General features: G+C 33.5%; 1 protein-coding gene across 5 annotated transcripts in view; it reads left to right on the plus strand.

Annotated features, from left to right (window-relative positions):
* FAM172A (family with sequence similarity 172 member A) overlaps nt 1–26,949 on the plus strand; it is a 410,254-nt gene that overhangs the window by 158,530 nt on the left and 224,775 nt on the right. For all 5 annotated transcript variants that reach the window (XM_032404002.1, XM_032404006.1, XM_032404005.1 and 2 more), the window contains one exon: nt 8,490–8,708. In XM_032404002.1, the coding sequence (XP_032259893.1) occupies nt 8,490–8,708 (219 nt within the window). The remainder of the gene's footprint in view (nt 1–8,489; nt 8,709–26,949) is intronic.

The raw sequence follows: 26,949 nt of genomic DNA on the forward strand, positions 1-26,949 counted from the left end.
CCTGGCGAAATAGCACAGATTTGACAATTAACACATATGTTTTTAAACTAAAACATTTTATGTCTAAAAACAGCCAATAGTTGGGGAGATCTCTTCCTGTCCTTTGCTTTCAGCACCATCATAATACTGTGAAGCCCAGGCGTGAGACATTTTGAACTTTGAGTATGATAGTACTTTGTTTATGTAATTTCATCAGTTCTTGTCATTCTCTGAGAAGTTTCTGCACAAGATTTGAAGTCATAGTATGACATTTATTTTTAAACAGCGTAAGACAGATATCATATTGGTTTGCAGAGGTATGACTTGTTGATTGTCTCATGCTATAGCTTATTTGCCATTACTGTGTCCTGTTTGAAGGAAAATTAAGTTGTAATTAAAGTTGATGAATAGTTGTGATTTTGTGATTTTTAAAAAACAAAGTCCTTTACTTTTGTATTTCAGGTTCTTACGACTTTTTTTCCTGAATATGCATATTGTAATGCAAAAACTTTAAGCCATTATGAATTTTTATATGTTTTATGTACACCAAAGGGTCACAGATGGTAGAAAGATTTGTTACCATGAGGTAGTGTAGCATTTTGTGATTATAAAATTAATCTGTCTCTAAATCTGTTTAAAGAGTTTTTGCCATCTAATGAGCAATATAAATTATTAATATTTTCATGTTCTTGGGGACATTCACAGCCATAATTTTACCAACACAGCTGTTTGACCTGGTGACATCATGTTTTGCATATTTTTGCATTTTAATGAGTTAGTCATTTAAAAGGTTACAAAGAAACCATAACTCATAAGTAATTAAATTATTTAGCAGAAGTATGAGGAGATCTTCTGACATAGGTCACTGTGAGAAGGGAAATTCATAGCTCTACTCAGTTGCACCTGTTTATTGGGAGGTAGATGTGTATAGAAGCTTTTCCCTTAGATTATGAAATGATTTTACTCATTGAAATATCTGAATGTGTACAATGCACACACACACACACACACACACACACATATATAAACATATACATATATACACACACACATCCCCAAGCAGTGCATTTTCATTGTGATGGAGTTAAGTTTAACTATTACTCTTAATACAAACAGAAACATAGCTTACCATTTAGGGTTAACTATGCTTGAAAGTGTAGCTAGATTGGTTTTAGGAATATCTTATCATTATGCTTTCTTCCTTTTTTCCCCTTTTCATATCCTCTTTTCTCTTGAAGAATAAAATGGTTTCATGTAGACATTTTAGGGATTTGTACTTAATTCTGATTTGGAATTTTCTATTGAATGGAAATATCTTAAAATGAAAGGTGACTCATAGGTATAGCACTGTACCTAGCACAGTGCTTGGTTAATAGTAGATGCTTATTAAATATTCATTGTATGAAATCAGTTTTTAACAAATTATTGACTCATTGAATACTTGGGATCCTTCTTTATGTTGTCATGCTTGCAAGTGGACTCTAGAACCACAAGCAAAGTACTCATATATGTTCTTGAAAAAACAACAAAAATATTTTAAACATGCCATTTTAATTGGAGTAAAAAAGAAAGAGAAAGGTGACATATTTGAAGATAAAATGATTAATGTACTATAGATTTTAAGAGTAATTTTAAAACGTAAGCATATGTTTGCATGGTATATGATTGGGTCAAAGGGATAATGTTTTAAAAGACCTTGAACTACGATATTTACACAGTTTTATAATGGATTTTAGTGGAAAGCTAAGAGACTATTGGACTTTCATTTTGCCCTCTATAGCGTAAGGGCATAACTTTCATGAAGAACAGTAAATTTCATAAGATAAATTTGTCCATCCAACTCTGCTTGGGACCATGTAATGGGGAGGTGTGTTTGTGAGATTCCCTATATCGACTTAGGGATTTTGATCTGTCATAGACAGGCAACAGTTGTAACTTGTTACTTCTTTTTACTGTAACGTGTAAACGTGTGGGTGTATGTTTGTGTTTTTTTTTTTATGAGAATGAAAAGCAAAGAATATAAAAGATTTCATAATGCTGTATTATTAAATCATATTTATGTCCTTGATAATGAATCGTAAATGTTTTTTATGATGCTAATGTAAGTTTATGGAATGCTTTAATAAATAAAATATTGGTGATCAGAAGAAAAAATTGTGGTGTTTAAGGATCACAATGTTCTAAAACCTAGGAAAAGTTAGAAACAGAACAGGCGATAATATAGGTAAGTGCAAAGTGAATGTTTCAAAATAAATAGCACTTGGATGACCTGGGATGTCAGAATCAGAGACAAGGGTATATGTTTGTCAATATATCCTTCATGTTTTACAGACTCCTAAGGGAACAAGGGAAGATACAATTTCACCTTTTCTGTGCCAAAACATTTTAATTATATCTTCTTCCAACTACAGCGGTTCAGTAACCAAGGAGCTGACATTGATGCATGTGTTGATAAAGCTGCAAACATTCAAAATGAGATTAACAAAGATTTTGAGCAAAGGGTGACAGCTAATTTTGCACAGTATTCTGCATCTGATTCAGGCCAGCATAATAATAGAATATTTTATAACTGTTTTGTTATTCAAAAGGACTTTTATGATGTGTTTATATTTGTGGATATCTTTGTATCATACTTAAAAATTATCTATCCTGTGGCTAAAACTATTTGCACATCTACGTTGTAATTCAGAGACATTATTAAAGGAAAAAAAACCCTCTTATTATAAGTTGCAGTGTTTTTTTTGTGTTGGTTTTTTTTTTTTTTTTTTTTTTTGTAATCATACTTTATCTTTGGAACTCTTTGCCTTTACCTTAATTTATCTTGAGCACACTAGCTGGAGAAGGTATAGAGATGCTAAACATATATTTTCTAATGTTGCTTAGTATGCACTAGTAAAATGGCCAGGAAAAGTTATATTCATCTTATTTAATTAATAAAACTGTAGTTTCTTTATGTTCTTGAGCTCCTTTGAGCACATTTCAGTGTATTTCTTTTCTCTTCTATTCTCTACTTGAAGGCAGCTGACAGTCTTCTTTCACTTTTCTTTTTGTTTGTGAAATTTTCTTTCTTTTTTTTTTTTTATCCACTCACTTCTCCATCTGCTTTCACTTTTGTTTGCTTGGGCCGTCTCTCATCCCAACTTGATAATGAGGAATGCAGTGTGACCCTGACCTCTATCAGCCCATGCATGACCTTCTGACTCTACCATATAACCTTTGACCTTCTCTTTGACAGCTTGATTAATTACCCTGTGTTATGATTTATGAGTAAGTGCTATGTAAAAATAATAGACAACAGGTGGTCCTCTGAAAACTTTTTGTGGCATGCTTTCTTTTACTGACTAACTTGATGAGCTATTTGAAGTTGGAAACTTACTGGAATAATCTATGTTGGTCTATATTATGGCATTTTTGTACCATGGAACACGACATTAGAATTTAGGGAGCAACAAGGTAAAGAAAGCATGGTTGTGACAAACATTTTATAAAATATTAGCAGGGTGCTGTGACTTAAATGCACATTGGGAGGAAGCACAAAACGGAGTCAAGTGACATTTTAGGCGTTTCAGTCCCAGGTCACGTCTTGAGAAAATTGCTGAAATAATGGAGGGGGCATTTTTCAAGCAGAGCTGCAGCTCCAACAGCTCTGTTTACTTTAACGCTTCACTAGTGACTTCTGATTGGTTGTCATGACCTCATCTCACTGTTGCACCTAGAATGTTGCAACAGTGACATAGACATACCCTTTTTGGGAAAAAGATGAGAATAAATACAACATACATCTTTCAGAAAAGATGAATGGACAGTGGTTTGTCCATTTTAACCATGGGTATATGTAGTTTATAGGTAAAATGCTTTGGGTTTCATTTCCCTTGAGGATGAGCACCTTTCTTCTTTCAAACCAAGCAGATAGAATGCTAAACTTGGAAAATATGATTGATCAATCTGTGTAAAATGATCTTTACAGAGCTTTGCCTGAAGACCAAAACAGAGAGTTCCATAGGTCAGAGGATTCTACTCTGGCCCCTGACCTCTTTGGTCACATGTGACTTACAGTATTGGCAGGTTAATATACAGAGCTGAGTACTTTCACCTGATTTTTTTATTTAGCCAACCATAGGAGATTTGAAAAGATGTAGAATTTTCTCCTATTTTCTATTTTCCTTATAACTGGTAACTAATGGGCAAATTAACTTGGATAAATCTTCAGTTTCAGCAAGATTTTGTTGGGATCAAAATACATTCTGGCTTTGGTCAGACATGGAAACGTTTTATCTATCTGTAGAATCTTCTTGACAAGTACATTTCTATACTGATTTAATTTCTTAAGCAAGGTTTCCTCTTTGGTTCTTTGTGTTTGGCATCACCTGTCTGTTTTAGACCTCTGACCTAAGCCATCATTTGTTGATTGAATGATAAATGAATGATTATTTATTAGTAAGTGCATCTATAGACTTAAAAAAGTAAAGGAGGCCTGCAGGCCTGCGCTTCTGTGTAAATCACAGCAAGCCCTTGTGCTGAATAAACTGTGTGTCTAGCAATAAAATTTTGAGGGTTTCTGATTAAGATTCCATGGTTTAGGCCTTATAAACACACTTCTGAAAATGAAACTACAGTTATAGCTACAAAGGATAGAAAGTGGAATGAGATAAATGGAAAAGATTATCCTCTTGATCACTTTCTTGATCTTCTACTAGACTGTGCACTCAAACCTAATAGTTAATTAACAACTTTATATATACTTTGTCTCTTCAAATGTTGGATATTAGAATTGATTTGGGTAAATCATTAATCAGGATGCCAGAAGTTTTATTTATTTAGTTGTAGAATGTTAGATAATCAGTTTGATCATTTTGTCTTGTTAAAGATAACAGAAGTTTCCATGTATGTTTGAAATGACCTGCCTTTTCATCTTATGAGAAATTTAGCATGAATAATTAAATATAAAAATAATACTTCAATATAAAACGTTTAAGGTTGTAAGCATTGGTTATGGAGGCCTCATTAGAGTGGCAATGCACGGTTCTTTTATGATATTATATCTGATGCCTGGTTTTATAAAGTTTTGTAAAACTTTATGGGTACATTTGTTATAGGTCAAACTAGGATCTCTTTTTATTTATTTCTTTGTGTATAGATTAAGTTATTGGGAATAGAGAGAATTTTTAAAATGACATTTATTCTGATTTTTTAAGATATAAATTGATATTGCATTTAAAATGGCTAAATTTAGCTATTGATATGCTATCTGCCTTGTTTTGCTTTGACTATTTACTTTGATACCTTGGTTTCCATGTATTAATGTTGACATGGCAAAAATCTTTTTAGCTTTAATATATAAAGAAATTTTTGGACAAATTTATATGTGACAGAGAAAAGGAGGAGAAGACAAAGTTTTACTAGTATCTGTGGTTAGAGCATGTAAGTGGGATAGTTAACTTTATTTTGTTTCTCCAGTTTTCTCTTCCTCATTATAAAATGGTTATTAATGGTCTCTGTGAATATCGCATTAATTAATTTATCAGGAAAATTTTAATTGAAAAATGTAAGTTTTTCACAGAATGGTAATTGAATTTGTAACAAAGACATTTATTAAAATTAGCTCTCATTTCTGCAGAAAATGTTCCTGAATATTTCTTGATTGTTATTCCATTAATTAAATTGGCAGTATGAAATATCTAAATGATAAAATATTTTCTAAATAATTCAGGTGTTTAAAGAGCAGCATTCAATGTTGAAATCTAAATGCTAAAAATTCTCTAATTGATTTATATACTAGTGATTTAAAAATAGAATCATTTTTCATCAGTTGATGCCTCGGTGAAAAATTGACATTGTGTCTTTATAAAATTGGACAAATGAGTCATGTAATTTTCAGTTACATAATCAATAACTTAGACAAATACTACTTCTTTGATGATTTATGTGTGTCTGTTTTTTATACTTATTTAGACAGGACACATCAAATTTCAGTCCATTTAAAATCAAGTAGGTGCAGTAATTTTTTAATCAATGATTTCCAAAAATTGAAGTAAAAACTTCTGCTCAAATAAATGTGCTATTATGAAAATATTGTATCTAGTGATTAAAAATTAAGGGGAAAGTTTTATAATTCTAGTGACTGTAAATTTTATCTAAAGAGTTTACCTTTATTTGGAATTCATTCATGGTGCAAAGGTGGTGCTCACGTTCTATCAATTTATTAAAGTCCCACTTTGTCACATTGAGTTTGATGTTTTTCATGTTATCATTAAAATGTAGCATATCACTACTTTCATCTCTAAAAATTCTAAGATTCTATTTTGGGTTTGCTACTTCTAACTCATATGTGAGTATGAGAGACTGTGTGCATGTGCATGCGTGTGTGTGTGTGTGTGTGTGTGCGTGTTTAAAGTTCAACTCACTCAGGGAAGGCAGGGAAGAAACATGACAGGAGACCACTTACTCACGGTACAGAATCTAGTAAGGAGGCAATTTTCTTTTTGGCCTATGGTGACCTTTTTTGACTATGTTCCTTACACCAGAGACAGTGTATGAATGCCTCTATTTCACCCTGTTTAGCAGAGTGCAACAGTGTTCTTTAACTTACTTTTGGTGGGAGGAGAAGTTATAGCTGAAATTTGAGAAGGGCGTGAAAAGTTGTAAGAGGCGCAAGGAAGAGGGGTAGGAACTTCCTTCAAATGTGATTTTAATAACTAGTCAAGTGTGTCCAACTGTAGAAAATCACCAAGTGACAATCTGTCTACCTGACAGTGATCACAATGAATTACAAGACTTTTGAATAGCTATACAGATTAGAATAAAGCAGGACCAAATAAAATATCTTTTGTTGGTAAAACTTTGGCTTACCAGCTAAGATACTTAAAAAGAGAAACAAGAAAAACCCTTTATCTTGTGCTTTGATGTAGAACGTTTAAATTTGTAAAATATTTTATAACTTCTCATAAAATAGGTATTTATTTAAAAGTTTTATTTGAACATGTATTAAAGAATATGTGGTATTTTGTTAATCAGTTTGGTATGTATTATTATATAGTTTTCATGTGTGCAAGACAACTATATCTTAATTAACAGTACTATCACTAAAATCACAACTTTAATGAACTTCACAATCTGCAAACCATATTATGGTTTTAGACAATAATATCAACTGGAGGAAAAAATTGAAAAATCCCATTGAAGTTTTTATGTAGATTGTGAAATCGACCATTAAACCAACTATGTGCAGCAGTGTAGCATATTTAAAAATAAGATAATTGTCAGTGCTAATATTACTCTATTATTACTGCCATTACTTTTTTAAAAAATCATCTTCTTATGGTTGGTTTGGCAAAAAACAAATTTTAAACTTGAAGTAGTTCTACAGTTATAGTTTTGGAAAAAGTATATACTTTTCTTTTTCAGTAAGGGTGAGATTTTTCAAGCTTTATTTTCCATAACTCTTACATGTTTTTATTGTAATATAATACATTTTTAAAATATGATCTTACAGGATTTTACAAGGCAAAATTGGGACACCCACAGTACAGAAGTGAATAGAAAATATAAGATATTAATAGCTTCACAAATTTATGTTGCACATGCTTGTCAGTGGAAATTGTTTATTCTTCTCTACTTTCTGGTGGTTTGATTATTCCATCAGTTATAACTTAATATAAATACCAAAAGTTTTCCTAATTATAGCCATAGAAATGTTTGCCTTGCTAGAATTGTCAGACAGGAAAATATATCTTTAAAACTTTAGAGAAGGTATAATAGCTCAGTAAGCTGTATTTTAGACTTTGGGACTTGTTTTCTGGTACTGGTCCCTAATAAAGAGAAATTTTTATGGTGGTTAAAAATGAAAGAAATTTTAGGATTAAATAATTGCTTCCATGCATTATAGTAGGATATTATTTTGTTTTATGATTTGTGTGGCCTCTTGAAAGAAGAGAGGTGGAAAAATACAAGGTGCACAGGTAGACATTATATGTTTCTGATATTACAGATATGTAAATCTGTAGAATGTTAGGTCACATTTATTCCTTAATTGCTTATACTTTCTTGAATTCAAATAAATAAAAAATGCTCATTAAAGTGCAATTGTAAAAGAAAGAGAATCCAACAAAATAGGGTGTGAAATTTTAACTTCAGCTTCAAGGAGGCTATTTTCTCAAAATAGGTATTTAAATATTAATGTGGTTTGAAAGTGTACTTGTTATTTGATAATTTATTTCAATTATTTGGGGGGTTTTGAGAGATCTGAAGTCCTTTTTAAAAAATATAACCTTTGTAATCTTTATGTTACAATTTTGTCTTTTTATTCTTACAAATAATCTGTTTATTTACAAACAGGCAAACAATTTAAATAACTTTTTGTCGGAAGAAGTAGAACTATAGTCTTTTATAAAGAAATACTTTAGTGAATATGCAACTATATTAAATGACTTACTTTGAAATTTTACAGATTTTTTATGAATTGAGATGGTTTCTAAGGTTAAATTATGCTGCCTTCTTTGCTTTCAAAACAGGAAGGATATGGAGTAATAGTACTGAATCCCAATGAAAACTATATTGAAGTAGAAAAGCCAAAGATCCATGTACAGTCATCTTCTGATAGTTCAGATGAACCAGCAGAAAAACGGGAAAGAAAAGATAAAGTCTCTAAAGAAACAAAGAAGCGACGTGATTTCTATGAAAAGTATCGTAACCCCCAAAGAGAAAAAGAGATGATGCAGCTGTATATCAGAGTAAGTAATAAGATTATTACTTTCCTTCATTATTTCTTTTACTTTATTTGTATTTTATTTCACATATATTATTTTATTTTTTTTAAAAAAAACCTTAATTCTTTAATTTTCAACCATTCATATCCCATGGTTGTTACTTGGATGAAATGTTTTGTTTTTTTATTAAATTACAAAACACGTCATTCTTATTTCAGTGCGATATTTTACTTAAGTTTCAAAAGCGATTAATAATGCACCATACAAAACATCAGTCTTCATCTTGGGTGGTAACGGTTTTAATACATTCTTTTTCTACGAGCAACCATCCATCCACGGTGTTTCAGCTTAACTTCTGAAGGCAGATGGAGGGAGGAAGAGTAATTAATATCTTAATAAATATTTAAACTAGAATAGTTTAGGGATAGTGTAATGAGGGAACTCTCTCCTTTGCTCTTTTCTTACCCACTGAACCTTTGCACTTTGTAATGCTAGCAGCATGGGATCGTTATAGCAGTGCTGCCCAAGGAGTTCTAATTCGTAGGGGGCACAAACAATTTTATTTGAACTTTGACACATTCTGCTTGATATACATACTGTGCATTGTATATATGAGACAGATTTATGCAATTTTCAAAGCTTATGGGCCCTAGAAATAGAATTTAATAGTAAAGCCTGTCAAAAATGCTACCGGGTAAGTAAAACAGTAAATTGATATGTTTTTTAAAAGTGAGCAATTCAGAACATTTAAACATAGACAAATTAACACTTTATAAATTATATTGTAGGATAGTAGTAAAGTTTCAAATTAATCAGTTTGAGCTATTTTTACATTTCCTTTAAAAGCTTACTAATAAAATATTTCATACCATCTTTGAGGGGAATATATAACTTTCTAAGTTATTTTCTTCATTCTAGTTCATTGCATAATCACTATACTTTTGGGAATTGCACTCCAAACATTCAAGACTGTAGGTCAGTTTGTTGAGTAAGTTAGGGCAGCTAAACAGTATGAAAGCAGCATATAAATTCTCAAGACCCAAAAGGGTATCCAGACCAAGAATACCCAAAGCTCATCATACAGTGACTCAAGCAAAAGTTAGTGAGATTGTAGTATTTAAATTTCTGAAAAGCAAGTCGCTATTTAATATATTTTTTGAAAAATAAAAACAGTGATTAGATTGGAATCAGTAAGTAGCTTGCTTGTTCTAATGTAGGTATATTACCGTTTTTCCTTCCTATGGCTGCCTAAGTATCATGATGTCACTTTCTATATCAGTTTTCCTAAGCTTTTTAATTATATGATCCAGTCTGTCAACCACCATTCTTAGGACAGTTAAAAAAGAAAATTAATTCTGATATCCAGATTTCAAAAACAAATTGTAAAAGTTTTTAAATATACAAATCATTAAGAAAAATTCACTGGCTTATGTAAAATGTAAACAAAAAGTGATTTTATGTATTTTTTTATTTCTTCTTGAAGTTTCTTTTATTAACCTATGATATATACAGATTATGCATCTATTTCTGACATCTGTCTTGTAGGTTTTATATCTTCTTTTCTATTTTCTCTTTCTCTTGTCACCACTGCGTGGATATTTTGCTTTGTTCTCTTGTATGTGTACATTTTCTGTTTTCTGTTTTCAGTTTTCAAATCTGTTTCATTTATCTCTGCCTCTGTTTTTCTTCTTATATCAAGGAAGAAAAATCTTTTTATTTTGCTTCATTTTTAAGATCTCTCTTTCCCTTTGTCTTTTTTCTTTAACTCTCTTATCTCTTTTACACTCCTGCCATTTCTGCTTTTTTCCTTATCATGTCTTTTTGCTTCTTTCTTTCTTGTCCCATTTCACTCATCAGTCTCAGTTCCCATTGAAAGCACTTAAAGCAAAAACAGACTCGTTTAGATAATACAACTATATACCTGATAGTCTTAGTTATGAATGTCACTTTTCCTTAATAAATACCCTTTCTCTTAAAATCTTCTATAATTGTGCAAAATAGCAGAGTTAAGTTGGTACTCTTCAAACATACTTCTAGATAGTAAGGTGTGATCCGGTGGTTGAGAAAGAGAAGAATGATTCATGTTGTGTAAGGTGTCTTAATTCTTAGGTAATTTTGATCCACTCGAGAAGTGACTTCTTGTACTCTCCTTTCCAATACATGTCTCCAAAAAGTGTTTGTAATTTTCAGACACAGAGCATGGTATGTGATGGGGATAAATTAGCATTAATTTATATACTTCTTAACTATTTACATTTTGAAATTGATCATCTATTCTTTGGAACAATCCCATGAGGTAAGTGGATCAAATAGTTTTATCCTTATTTTATAGTTAAGGAAACTGATGCACAGATGGCTCATTTTTGTCTAGGATCAAATAACTAGTAAATGGTGGAACTAAGTGTTGAAACCAGGACTTCTAATTGTAGATTCTTTCTCCCTTTCCTCTTTACCACATTGTTCTAACCAGTTGGAAACAAAATATATACATGAAATATGAAAATTAAAACAATTATAATAAAAGAAGCATGATATAAAGTAAATGACATCTGATGATTAATAGATTTTTGATCAGTTATTTAATAGATGCTGTTAAATATCTATAAACAATTCATATATAATACATATTTAAAACATAAATAATAAATGCACATAAATAGATTACATTATATGTATGTGTATACATACATAGTCTCTTTTAATAGGATCACTAATATTGATCCAGTTTTACATGAGAAGACCATGAGTCAAACTTAGTAATTTCCCCAAAGTCACGTAGCTCTTAATGTAAGCTCCATGAGAGCAGGGACTTAGTCTGCTTTGCTCACTGTTATATCCCCAGGGCTCAGAACAGAGTCTTCATAATAAATTTTTATTTGGTAAGTAAGGTGGTGGAGCCAAGATTAAAATCCCAAACTACTACTGTTTTTTTTTTAATATGTTCTGCATCATTAAAGTATGCTACTTGATTGTGAGAAAACTCATTCAAACAATCCAAAACAAACAAAAAATTACAGTGTTGGTCCCCTACCCAGTCCAGTGGCTGAGAAAACATTACAAAAATTGATAATAAGAAGTCAGTTTCTCAAGATTTATTTAATACCTTGATCTATACCTTTTCATCTGAATATATAAAAGTGGGATATCCTGTTTTCTTTTTTAGCTCTATCATCAGGGTACTATATTTATGGGTCAAAATGGAAATGTTTCATGATGACCTACTGCTGTTTCTGTTTTGCAGCCTTGCTCATAAGAGTAGAGCCAGGCTGCTATACTTGTTCTTTGCTGTACACACTTTGTGCTTTATGTAACTTTGCTTCCTGTTCTTTTCCTTCATCCAAATTCTATCCATGTTGTAGTGCCCAGCTGAAATCTCACCTTTTCATATCACCATAATCAGTGACCTCTCCTTACAATGACTCATGGAAGTTAACTGTGATTGGTTTACTTATATGGAATTTATCATTTGCTGTCCTGAGATATCTCTTGTGTTTTTGTTTCATAATATTATTAATATTTATCTTTCATGCCTTTCCACTCCCCATAATATTATAGGTCTTTGAGCATACTTTATCAGTCATTCCTTAAGAATAAACAGAAATGAGCTAATTTTTACAATAGTACAGAGCATACTATGAGGAGTCAGGAACTGATAATAAACCCACTCACTAGAATCCAATCTCCTGCAAGGAGACCAAAGCAAAAAGACTAGGCCTTAGTCTAAAGATAGCTAGATAATGTGACCTGCAGCATAGAAATGAGGGTTATTCTGGTATCAAACTGGAGCATAAGAGGACAAGTACTCAGACTAAGGAAGATCATTTAAAAGCACTTTACAGTATGTAGGTGGAATATAGGCAAAAGTGACTTGATGCTGATGTATGTAATACTGAGTTGGAACCGCTTAAATATCTCTTCCCTAAGAGACTTAATTGTGGGCTGTGGTGATAGGAAGTAAATAAGAGAGATTAGACTCAGAAGGTTGAAAAAAAAAATGCTGCGAGCGGAAGGGGGAAGGAAATTACATGGCCACAGAAGGAAAAATCCAAATGTGGAGGAGACATTTACAGAATAAGAATCTTGGCAAAGCCTGGCATTACACACTGAAGATACTCAAATATTTATGGCTTGATTGCTTGTTGACATCCATCAAAAATCTTATCCCTTAACATGAGAGATATTTGGTGTCTAGTTTTCTGACGGATTTTTTCAGCATTTATGTGAATTTTTGCAATTGTTCAGAAACAGCTGACTGATAAACTGAAGTTTTCTTTCAAAAAATATGTTTTTGATGCTCTGACTTGGATTATGTTCAAAATACTGGTGAAGGCTAATAAATATCCCATCTTCTTCTCTGAACCTGTTCTCTTCTGTGCTAGGGCCACTGGAGTCATTTCTATCTAGTGTTTTAGCAACCAAATTTTAATTTATTTATATTACAGTCAATGAATGTCTAATCTCTGGAACTATTTTATTTTCCTTGTATATTTAAGTATTTGAATTTTCTTTTTTTCTGGAATCTGTTAAAAAGCCAAAATCTCCTTTCAAATTTTGTAAATATCCATTATAGACAGGCACAAATAAAGTAGAATCCGGGCCTAAAACTTTAAGATTAGCAAAGTGTAGTTTTATTTTACATACTAAATGAGTATAAATAGATATGACTAACTATTGGATTATGTCGCACGTTTCTGATGCATTAGAAGCAGAGCTTGAGAGATCAAAGTACTTACTGTTTCATGTGGCAACTTTCCTTAAGTATGAAATAATGTACTTTCTGGCATATATTATGGCTTATTAAGGGGATTGATTTGGTCTAGGCAATAAACATCATGTCAGACATGCCTGGCAGGAAAACCTGCTTAATATGTTTTGTAATAAGATGGAATTTTTTGTTCTCGAAAACATCTGCCAACTGAATTCAAGAGTGAAGACAGAAAATGTCATCAATTTAGTGGTAATCCTATAAATTTAGTTTCTTTCTGAGCAACACATAGCAAGACACACAAAATTCCCAGTGTTAATCACCACTGGTTATAGTACTTTGTAAAACGATGAAACAAAAACATTTTATTTTTATATAATGTGTTAATTAATTCATAATGAATTTTAATATTTCAACTGATAAAATTTTAACAAGCATCTTGCCAACAGATCATTTTTTAAAGCATCTGATTTTTAACGTGTTGGGTTGAGAACTGAGTCAAATGGCTAAATATGTACATATATTCTTTTTAAAAACATATTTCTACCCCCATAATTATAGATACACTATTTTTTCCCCTTAGACCACCAGGGGCTGCTGCTGTTCATACTGGATTTTGCTTTCCTCTGAAACTGAGTACCCCCATCACACTGCATCTTTTCTTTCTTCCCTTTTTTCCCCTTAGCCCTATATCTTTTAATATATAACTGGAAAGAAAAAAGAATAGGCTTAGATAGTAATTTAATAATCAATATAAGAATTTATATTTTAAACATTTTCTACATTCCAAAACATTTACATTTTCCCAGATGAACTTGAAACTGGTAGTCATTGAAGGCAGATTTGATAATAATTATTTTTATTTTCTGTTTTTAGTGTCTGAATAACATTCAGAATCATACCCATTGCAGAGATGTAGTATGGAAATGAGATTAAAAGTGCAGAATTTGAATGACCTGAATTTGAATCCCAGCTCTTTCCACTTAATATACTGTGACCTCAAACAAGTTAACTTCCCAATGTCTCAGTTTTTTGGTCTGAAAAAATGGAATGATAATAATATATGTAAAGTGAACGTGGTTTCTGACACACCGTGTTGGGGCTTCAGAGCTAATAAATAACTTCTGTCTTCTCTCAAGTTCATAATCAACTAAGAAAGTATCCAATTCTCGAGGTCCCCAGCTTTTATACCTTTCATTACCTTGTACCAAAAATAATATGTCTATCTTACCTTCCTGAGTGTGGGACCCAGTCACAAAGGAATCAGACAAAAGGAGATCAAAACACCAGCTTTACTAACTGATGTAGTTCAAATGGAAAATGTGGCTTAGATCTGTGACTAAATTTAGATTACCTAATATATTTCCCTCTGAAACACATTTTCATCTATCCTCCAAGCACCCACTTCGCCTTTCACAAGGTAGAAAGCAAGTTGGAATGCATCCTTTTTGCAAGTAGCTTTGAAAAATGCCCAGAAGGGCTGAGTAGAGCATTCTGTTTCTTCCCCCAAATGTACTAAGCAAGCAAATCACTCCCCCTGTGGGAGGGAAAGAGTGAGGGATGGTGACAGAAATTGGGAACGTCACTCTAGCTGAATGGCTCCACCTGGAGTCAGAAGGGAAACGGATCCCACCTGACAAAAGTTAGCCTCTAATAAAAAGATCGTTATTAGTAGCACTTGTGTTTTCTAGCAACTCAATAAAGCAATATTAAAATATAATCATTAAATGTTCACTAAGGATACCTTAGTTTCTTCATATTAAGATTTTCATTTAAAAGGGAAACTAATCAAACCTGATTACAGAGAAAGTAGCCACAAAATTGTTTAATTTTAAAGCATTTAAAGTGCCATGATTCTATTTTAAATAATCAGAAATCAATCTTTATATTTTCATGTTTCATGCTGCCAAAGCCTAGTAAACAGTAGATTTTTAATAGATATTTGATGAATGAATATTTGAATAAATGCTCGCTTACATGAACCTACAAAGCAGAAGAGACAGACCTTTCATTATATAAATCTGCTCTTTGAAATCGACTAGCACAAGGTTGAAAGAACTGTGATACTATGTATGACTGATACATGCTAACACTCAGAAAATTAGTACATTGTTCTTTAAATCCACTTCAGTATTATGTATACCAGCATTCTTTGAATTCAGTAAAAACAAGCCAAAAAAGAATTCGAAATCAGTAAAATAATTAGATCTTTAGATTTAGAACAGAAATTACAATAAAGACCAGAGCTCTGCATTTATTTGTTTTGGTTGGCTATTGGCCAAATTTGGTGAGGAATTCTGTAAGTATAATGTAGTGGAAAGAAAAAGAACTTCAGAATCAAACAGAGTTATGCTATAATGATCTTAATTCTTTCACAAGCTGTGACTTTGGACAAGTCACCTCTCTCTGACTTTGAGTTCCTTCATCTGTAAATTAAGGATAATTGTAGCTATTAGGCTGTTGTAAGGGATAAATAAGGTAAATTAATGTGTATGAAAACAACCAGTGAGATACCTACTATTCAGTATATCCCATTTTCTTTCTCTTCTCTCTTTACCCTCTTTTTTTGGGAAGTATGGGGAGAATTATGGCCAAATGAGGTCTTTCCCGATTGGTTTATAATCACTCTTTCTCAAACCTTTGGTCAGGACCCTTTTACATGCTTAAACATTATTAAAGTCACTAAAGTGTTTTTGTTTATGTGGGTTATACCAATTGATACCACAAAAAGAATTAAATCTGAGAAAAATTTTAAATATTTATTTTAGGGGTGCCTGGGTGGCTTAGTCAGTTAAGTGTCTGTCTGGGATCGAGCCCCGCTTGGGGCTCCCTGTTCTGTGGGGAATCTGCTTCTCCCTCTCTCTCTGCCCCTCCCCCCCACTTGTTCTCTCTCTCTCTCATTCAAATAAATAAATAAAATCTTAAAACGTAAATATAAATATGTATTTTAAGATAGCAATAAGTCCGGGGTGCCTGGGTGACTCAGTCGGTTAAGCGTCTGCCTCCTGCTCAGATTTTGATCCTTGGAGTCCTGGATCAACCCCTTGTTGGGCTCCCTGCTCAGCGGGGAATCTGCTTCTCCCTCTCCCTCTGCCCTCCCCCCCTCCCACTCATGCTCGCTAGCTCTCTTGAGCTCGCTCTCTCAAATAAATAAATGTACTATATGTTGACTAACTGAACATAGTAATTAAATAAATAAATAAAATCTTTTTAAAAATAAAAAATAAAATACCAGTAAGTCCATTATATGATGACACAAATAACATATTTTTTATGAGAAATAACTATATTTCTCAAAACAAGCAAAAACGCATGGTGAGAAGTGTGGCGTTTACAAAAACGTCTCTTTAATATCTGGCTTAATAGACAGCTGAATTCCACCTCTGTTTCTTTATTCACTCTCTTCTGATACGTTTTTCATCAACATTTATGAAGAAAATTTGGCCTCATACAGATATGCGCAGAATTTTAATAGCTTTTTCAGATAATTGTATATATTCTATGGTGCTTCACCAACACTCAACAAGAAGTAGTTTCTTTCTTTTTTTTTTTTAAGATTTTATTTATTTATTTGTCAGAGAGAGAGCACAAGCAGGGGGAGCGGCAGGCAGAGCAGGCAGAGGGAGAAGCAGATTCCCCGCTAAGCAAGGAGCCCGATGCGGGACTCTTGGGACCATGACTGAGCCGAAGGCAGACGCTTAACCGACTGAGCCACCCAGGTATCCCAAGAAGTAGTTTCTTAAAGATTACTTGCTGTATGAATCTAAAACACAACCCTAAGTATTTTTTTGTACTGTTTTCATGAAAATCCATTGGTCTTTGTTGTACTTTGAATGGATCTTTTACTCATGAATGATTTTATAACATCATGTATTGGTCATTTGGAAAATAATGTTGCATTGAGTTATGCAGATCTTCCACATGTTGACATATTTTATTATGTAGTATCAAAAAATCCTATCTATTAATATTACTACCAATCTCATCTGCAAAGCTTTTAAGAATTGAAAAAGTATTAAACTTATCAGAGAGGATACAAGTTTCCCAAAATTTTAATTTTAGCAAGAAAGCTCAATTTTTATCATTAGCCACAAACACCATCGGTTGTTTTTCTTGAACTGTCAGGCTTATTTTGTTTATGGCTCCCAAACACCCAAATGTGAATAATCATCATTTGTTTATCAGTCTTACAAGTAAAAATGATGTTCTATTTAAAAAGCAGCTACTTTAGCTCACAACTCAGTTACACAACTACTCTTCCTCTACACAATCATCATAACATGATTTGGTTTGCAGGTGCCTTTTTTTTTTTTTTTTTTTTACTTTAAATTCAATTAGCCAAGGTATAGTACATGATTAGTTTTTGATATAATGTTTGATGATTCATTAGTTGAATATAACCCCCAGTCCTCATCATATCATGTGCCCTCTTTAATTCCCATCACCCAGTTATGCCAGTTCATCACTCAGAATATTAAACACACATATGATCAGGGGTTGAGACTTAATAAAAGTAATTTTTACTGCTTCATCAGCATTTTTTAGGTGAACTGGTGTGTGTGTGTGTGTTTTTCCCTTCGAGTGTGTAGCAGTGAAGAACACAATGACTACTACTACAATTTGGTGCCACTGCTGTGATCTGTGCTAAGTCACAGACAGTTTTGTTCTCCATTGCCTTCTTAACTGCAAATGCCAGCACAGTGAAAAAGACACATAATGTCTTAGTATTATTATGTGGACACCCTGAAAGATCTCAGAAACCTCCAGAGGTTTGCAGACCACATTTCTAGAACCACTGGTCTAGTTCTCTTTTTTGGAGTTGAACATACAGGCAACCAAAGGAAGCAGTTTGTAAGATTAAAATAAGAACCATTTTTCAATTGATATGTTAGGCAAAATGAAACTGGAACAATATGAGTGAGCAGCTATGTAAGCTGAAATAGAGAAGCTAGAACAGGGTATGACTGGTTTATTAAGGCATCTGGGCCTATCCATTTTAACTCTTCTCATCTGGACTCAGGGAGCACTATGTGTAGACTATTTCACCTGTTCTCCATCTTCCCTCCTTCTTCATAGAAACTAAGATGTCAGTCCATACCAGGCCTTTGGAATTTGAAGGTTTAGAATTTGTTTTCTTTCTTCTTTTCTTTTCTTTTTTTTTTTTTAAGAGAGGGAAGGGGGAAGGGCCAGAGAGAGAGGGAGAGAAAGAATTTTAAGCAGGTTCCACGCCCAGCACAGAGCCCGACGAGGGGGTCGATCTTACGACCCTGAGGTCGTGACTTGAGCCCAAATTAAGAGTCAAACGCTCAAGCTCAACTACTGAGTCACCCAGGTGCTCCAGAATTTTTCTTTTACTACTGCTCATCCCCAACAATAGAAGGCCTTGGAGAAACATGTGCCCATTTTGGGTTTTAGCAACTACAATTTTCATTTCGTCCCTCTTTCCTCTAAAATGGATGGCCTCTTGCTTCCCAGGAGGGCTCAAATATTTAGTCCTGCCATCCAGCTGAGGTCTAATATACTACCATAGTCTACTAGTTCTGTATTGGTGCTCTCTCTGTTTTGTGTTTACCTTAACTTTGCGGTGGACTGGATTCCCTAGTGGTTAAGAGCTGAGTGCTGGTTTCTGGCACATGTGTACAGGGTTTTACACATAGTATTCACTCAACAAATGCTAGTTAAAATTACTGTAATATCCTTAATTTACAGTCCAAGTTGCATCTGTCTGTGACTTTCTCCATTTCTGAAGCCATGTTCTTCCTAGTTCTCCAAATTGGGTTCCTCTTGTTTCTTGTCTAAAGTAACATTTGACAGTAACTGTCTAAAATACAGTTGGATTGACCATGCTTCTATTGGGCTTTAAATGTGAATGGTGGTTCTTGTACTTTTACAACTTCCACTCACTTTTTTGGGAAAAGGGGGCAATTTAATACCATCTGTCTCCAACTGTGTCCTACTCTTCTGGTTGGGGCCCTTGTGCATACATTTGTCTAGTTAGAAATAGTTGTTTGTTTCTTTGTGTAATCCTCACAACTGTCTCAGGTATTACCTTGACTTTACAGATAATGTAAAATGAGACTCAGATATAAATAAACTTACTCGTAGTTGTATTCCTAGTAAGAGCAACTAAACTAAGGTTAGAGCCCACATCTATCAGACTGCAAAGCCTATGTTTTCCGAATAAATTACATTGTCAATAGTGAACATTTTTTAAAAGTGGCTCTCTAAGATTTCTCTGTGTTTATATAAAATATATACACATAAATGAATGAATCAGTGGATCTCTCTTGAATTGGAAGGCGATTGCTGTGATGCAAGACAAATAGTATTCCCCACAATGCAATAGTTTATTCAAAGACTGTTGTCAGAGAGTTGCAATGAGTAGATACATTGAGTATAGAATCTGGGGCCCACATTCCCTTCTCTGCAGTAAGACACCCTTATACTTTCTTTTTTCCTATGTCCCAGACTGTCTGTCCATCTGGATGTGTGAGTTGCTTGATGGCAAAGGAGTTTGGAGTTATTGCAGGTGGGGATGAGAAAAAACCTAAATCACCTTATATAGTGGTCTCAAAAGTGCTTTGTTTAATGCAGGTGAACTTTTTTTTTTTTTAATCCCTACCCTGATTTCAGTTTGTCTTTAGGTAAGTGTGCCTCTTCTCAGCAATCAGCTTGTTATTTCACCCCATTCCTCTTTGGTGTTTTAGCCAGCCCAGTGTTCACATATGCACATTATGGCTTTATCAGTGGATGGAAGCACTTCTGTGTGCATCTCTCATGTGTAACATAGCGGGGCAATATAACATGTTTACTGAATGACTTGAATAGTTACATTATAGACTCATCTCATTTCAGTTTGAATTATATATGTGCATTTGTAAATGTTATGAAATTGTATGTTTAGATTTACTTGCTCGGAGCATGAAATTGCTGCTTAACATACTCTATCAGTTTCATCTTATACTCATATAATATTAATTTCATTCTTAGCATTATTTTCATATTTTAATACTAGAAGAAAACATTGATTTTTTTTTCTCCTTGAAAGTAACAGATTAGTTGCAGTTAGTGGCTCATTTAGGGACCCCATAAAAACAAAGATAAAATTTTGAATATGAATCTAAGTGGTCATCTACCAAGACTTTCCCTAATTTCTGTTTGCCCTAAAAATGAGGGTTATACTTGAATTTGTTTTCCCAGAAACTTTAATATAGCTCACCCAATGCCCAAGTTGGTGTTTGAAATTTCTCCCTGAGATTTCAGAAAATCTCTGCCCCAGGAGGTGATAAAGAGAAAGATCACAGGCCTCTATTTCAGGATACTATTATATTTAATAATTCTGAAATAATATGACTTTTTTTTAATAGTCACTACTTTTTATTTAAAAATCTTTTAGACACTGTGGGCCAAAGTTTCATATTTCTACTGGAGCAATAATAATACCAATAATTTCCAGAGCTATAGAATGGATAGTTTTTTTTTTTTTTAAAAGCTGAACCATCAGATAAAAATTAGAACTAGAATTTTATACTGCTAAATTAAGTAAATCTATCAAAACTAAAATCTTTTTTAGTCATTGAGAAGAGGAATTCATTTTTGCAGTGCTGCTGTTCTAAATTTTTGGCAGTGAGGCGTATTTTTTCCATATTAAAAGGAGTATATATATTCATTCAGCCCACATTTGGTTACTGTTTTAGATGAACAGTACATTTAGGAAGAACATTACCTATAGGAGAAGGTTTCCACCAGAATATGTTGCCAAAAGATAGTATCTGAAAGGTGGTAGGCATTTTTCAGAGACATACCAAGTCCAATTAGTTGATTTCTAGATGTAGATGAGGAAACTGAGAAATTTGCTCAGAATTACCCTATTATTAGTGACAAAGCTGTTACTGGGATCTAGGTTTTCTATTTACCATCCTGGTTATTGAAATGTTTATATTGGAACCAGATTTTTTTTTACCTCCATTTTGATTTGCAAGTGGCTTCTCTGGCCTTTGTCTCAGTAGCTGATGGGGTTGGGGGAGAAGAACAGGGTCTGTGTGTGTGTGTGTGTAGATTATTAAGGGAGGGGGATAGGTGGTCATTAAGTAATTGAGATTTAAACCAAAAGTTAGTTGAAAACAGTATTCCTAACATAATCGATTTAAAGATCTAAGGGAAGAACATAAATTTGAAAATCTTAGTGCATTATATATGACTTACGATGTTAACTATACTTCATTCACTCTTAATGTTCTTTGTTTCAATTTCACACAGGAGAGTGAAAAAATTTCCTCAGAATTCTTGTGCAGACTTCATATATAATAATGTCATCAAAGAAAGGCTATTATTTGTGCATATATAGCTCAGTCAATTGAAGATTGCTCAGATTATCATCTTTTTTCATTGATTTTAAAACCTTTTATCACATTTTAACATCTCTGAATTTGGGATGCATCTTAAAAATTAATGGCATATCATGGATTATTTGGTGACTTTTTTCTCTTAATGGTACATAAAACAGTGCTACCTTTTAAAATTGATAGTATTGTAGATGGATGAAATATGGTACAAGACAGGCTGCCTCATTGCACAACTCTATGGGAACATAATTCTTATCTGGCACCCCCTAGAGTTGTGCAGGTAATAGACTGTGGCCTTTTAGGGTAGCCCGAATAGAGATGATGTGGAGGGTTTGTTCTTTTTCTTACATTTTACCCCATATTTGGCCCCATAAATTGTACAAAGACCACCTGCCTACTATTTGGCAATTATTGACCCCTCAGTAAATGTTTATTTATTTACTTACATATCATTGTAATCAGTTGTGTCCTTTTGTTTGCCAAACCCCATGGAGAGCAGGTTTGAATTTCCTCCTTTACTAGATGTCATATTACTAGGAAGAGGTAGATCTCTAGATGGTAAACTTAGACAGTAAATCTAGGAAGTAATGACTAAATGATTGTATTAAATGGTGATGTTAGCCCCTCAGTGTCCTAATCGTTTTCCTACTGCCTTTTACTTTTAAAATTTATTGCGGCACTTTCGAGATAACCTAAAGTAACTATTCCTATGATAAAAGTAGAGTACCGGTTTTAGGTTGCATTCTGTGAGTCTACCTTCAGTGATTTTATACTATCTCCCAAGTACTAGATACTAAAGAAAAAAACAGGGGAAGAATAAACATGTAATTTCTGCTCAAGACAGGATTAGCCAGGATTACAAAACAAGATACCAAATGTATCTCAAAACTGAAGATGTGTCCTTTCGAGTAGCACAGCTTTGATTGGACCTCTTCGCATTTCAGTGCAGTTGAGCACTATTTACAACATGTTGTGCTTGCTATGGCTGTTTGTGAGATACACAGATGGACGAGCCAGAATCTTTGTTCTCCAGGAGCTCAGGCACAGTCTTGTGGGAAGGCCGAAATATTCTTAAGCAACTCTGATAATTGGGCAGTTTGTGGTAAGGATTTTGAAGCAGTTCATATGTTGCATTCTAGGCATATGAAAAAGGGAAAATGTATCTTTCATAATTATTAGCATAGCATTAATAATAAAAGTCAGATACTTAGAGATTCAATAATAGACCACATTGAATATTAAAATTTAAGAACTACTTTATACATTTTCTTTATTAAATATAATTTATTGCAATGAGAACCTCAATTTTTATGCGGATTGCTTATATAAAGTCTTTTACATTATGTTATATAATGTGAATTTTGTGTCGTTGAGTATTAAAAACTACTTAAAAATTTTGCCACTTTAAAGAAATTAATTTGGTAGGTGTTTTTGACACATTCTGGAAACTGTAATATTTCAATTTTCAGTAATGTAGTGGTATTTATTCTTGATGTTTAAAATGATTTTGCCCTTACTTGTAGCCCAAATGAAGCTAATTAGACATATAAGTAGCATTCCAAAATTTTTAGAACTATCTAATGTCCCTTAACCAATTCTTTCCTTCTTTTACTTTTACCTCCTCTACCAAATAATCAATGATACATTCACTTTATGTCTGTGATATACTCATTCACTGGTTAGGAGAAATAATGTAAGTCAATAATAATGCACCTAAGCTTTTAATGAAGTCTTATATATCATAAAACACTTTAACTTGTACTTTATTCTTTAGGAAATATAATATGAAGTTATGATATTAGTTTTCTTTAAAAACCATTATTTCTATTTAGGTGTGCATTTTCTTAATTGCTAATGATATTATTGATGTTTGTTAGTTCCTTTTTATGTGGGTTTAAATAGTTGTTTTTGGCAAGAGATCTAACCAAGCAACTTTCTTCAGAATGGATTAAAATGATGAATAAATTAATCTTCATGGGATTCTTTGTAGCTCCTATTCTTTTGCGTTACTCTTAACTATTGGAGTATCTTATATAAGGTAGTTTAAGTAGGAGTTTCTGAGGAGGTTCTATTCTGATTTCAGAGTAATTCTGCACTTGCCTATACACGTGCCTTCCTTCTTTACACTCCCCCTCTCGTGACCCTGACTTTAGTTTTTACTAAAAAAGTTTAATATAAGTTAATCCTTTGTGGAAATACCGTGAACTTCATTTGGATAAAGATTCTGAGTTAATCATCTTTTTCTATCCTGTGGCACCTAACAGGTTGCCTTGAATATACATAATATTCAAAACCTGTTGAATGGGTAAATGGACTAAATGACTTTACTTTGAGATTTGACTTTACTTAGACAATGGCCATAGGAGAACTGCCCTCTTTTTACCTCTCCGATATCATTTCCTGCCCCTCTTTTCTTCACTTATTCATTCTATCCTCACTGGTCTCCCACTATTCTTGGAACCTGTCAGGCATACCCCTGCCTTTCAGTCTTTGCATTGACTTTTCTCTCTGTCTGTGGTGCTCTGGCCCCAAATGTATGCAGGGCTAACTTGCTGAAATCCTTCAAGTATTTTCTCCATTATCATCTCAGTGGAGGTATAACCTTCACTATGCTAGTTAAAATTACAGTCCACTCATTTCCCATTCCCTTTACCTAGCTCTACTTTTTTTTTTCTTTAACACTCATTCCCTTCTAACCTATCATATAATTTACCTATCCATTTACTATTGTTTATTGCCTGTCTGTCTTGTTAGATTGTAAGCTCCTGGAGGGCTGGTATCGTTGTTTTGTCATTGATATGCCCCAAGTGTTTAGCACAGTACCTGGCACAGGGTAGGCACTGAGTAAATATTTGGTGATGAATCTATAGGCTCAAAGGTATTGTTTCATTTGGACTGTCATCTACTGGTGGAGATTGTCTTACCAATAGTTCATTGTATATGGTACCGTTTTGAGAGTTTACTATGTACTGGATACTTATGCTAAGTTCTTTGTATATGTATCACATTTTATCTTTAGTTAGCCCACTTTTCACTATATTAGGAATTATTTTCTAATGTTTTTGTGTCTTGTACTCAATTAGATGTTCACTGTGTCTTATTTGTCTTCGTATCCACAGTGTCTGGCACATAGTGGGTACCCAAATATTAGTTAAAGGAAGAAGTGAGTGATAAATTTTTTGACAATTACAGCAAACTGACATTATAGGGAAACTCATAAAATGGTATCTCTTGACCTTAGTGACCAGATTAGAGAAAATACTTCTTTTAAAACTATAAAAAACAAACACTGAAAATATTTTTTTTTTAAGATTTTATTTATTTATCAGAGAGAGAGAGAGAGAGAGGCAGGCAGAGGGAGAAGCAGGCTCCTCAGGATCCCGATGTGGGACTTGATCCCAGGACCCTGGGATCATGACCTGAGCCGAAGGCAGACGCTTAACTGACTGAGCCACCCAGGCGTCCCAACACTGAAAATATTTTTTTTTAAGTTTTTTTTAAAGATTTTATTTATTTATTTGAGAGAGAGAGAGAGAGAGAGAGAGAGAGAGAGCATGAGGGGGGGAGGGTCAGAGGGAGAAGCAGACTCCCCGCTGAGCAGGGAGCCTGATGCGGGGCTCGATCCTGGGACTCCAGGATCATGACCCGAGCCGAAGGCAGTCGCCTAACCAACTGAGCCACCCAGGCGCCCAATATTAAAAATTTTTAAAGATATATTTTAAAATATTTTAAAATAGATTTAAATAACAAGGAATGTGTCACATTTCCTTTAAGTGGTATTAAATCTTGTTAATAGTTTGAAAAACAATAGCCACCATTGAGCTAAAAGTATGCAGCAAAACGGTTGCCTGTTAACCTGAAATATTTCAAAAATTTTGAAAGATTAGTCATAAAAAATGCTATATTTAGAGGTCTAAAACATGTTCCTTTCTCTGTTAAGTAGCCTTCTGGCTTATTGCCCTGTATAGTTCAGGGCACACTCATGGAGCCAGAGTAATCTTATAAAAAAGACACTGAAATGACCCCATCAAGTCCAATCAGTTGTGCCAGACTTTATTCCCACCCTACATTCTGAGGAATTTTTGTCCTTGCCAGGTTTCCTTTGGCTTCACACCCAGATTTGCCCTACTCTACATAAAATGAAGGTGATCTGCCTGGCTTTCGTTTAGCAGCTGCCCAAGATACTGCTTCCTCCAGAGCTTTGGCCTATGTACCAAGGGACCACCTCACTGGTCAGAGGTGGGAAGTGGGAAGTGGATATTCTGGACTCATGTCTCCAGCCCTTATTTATGGGGAAAGAAATCAGGCAGTTACATTAAATATCCTAAGTTGATATATTAATATAATTCTCAAAATTAGGCCAGAAAGATTACCTAGTTAGCTTATAATTGTCATTTTTAAACATTTGGAATGAAATACTCTTTTCATAATAGTCAATTAAACGCTTAAAATGTAACATTATGGAGAAGTATCTCATTATTGGACATTTTACAAGATTCTATTCAGATTCGAAAGCATTCTTCACAGAGTGTTATCCTATATTTAATAATACTTAATCTTGATTTTCTATCTTTTGTAAAACTTTTCTTCACCCCCCCTTTTTCCTTTGCATCAGTGCAAAAACAAACGTGTACACTAACACACACACACACAAACACACAAGTAATCACAGCCTCCCTCTTGCCACCGTGTATGTTGCATTTAGTGGAATTTTCAGTAGTTTTAAAAATTAAGAAGATCACTGAGATTATATACTTACTGCCTAAAGTAGGCATCTAATTATTTAAAAGAAAGACTTACATTTAGTTCATCTCTGCATTCTCAGGTCTTGAATAAAAGTCTGTTTAGCAAGGTTGTCTGTGCTAGAATTATCATTTGATTTACACTGGAGTCTCTGGTTCTTTTAGTATACAAGGGAGTAAATTCAAATTTACCAGGATTCAAAGTTACCAGCATTGTCCAGGTAAATCTGGTTAAGACTTTCAGGGAAACTTATTATTGACACTATTGTGATATGATACTGTTATTCTTTCAGTCATCAGACTGAACCATTGCATTGAAACCTGGTATTACTTATATACTTATTCATAGGAATTGTGCAGATGGTAACTCCAACACTTGAAGCATTTGAATGGATTTCCATTTATAAATATGCTCTGGCATAAATACCATTGAATATATTTCATTATATGATAAATTTTTAAATTTGGAGAAG

The sequence above is a fragment of the Phoca vitulina genome, unplaced genomic scaffold, assembly GCF_004348235.1.
Source record: "Phoca vitulina isolate PV1807 unplaced genomic scaffold, GSC_HSeal_1.0 scaffold6, whole genome shotgun sequence".
NCBI classification, from domain to species: domain Eukaryota; kingdom Metazoa; phylum Chordata; class Mammalia; order Carnivora; family Phocidae; genus Phoca; species Phoca vitulina.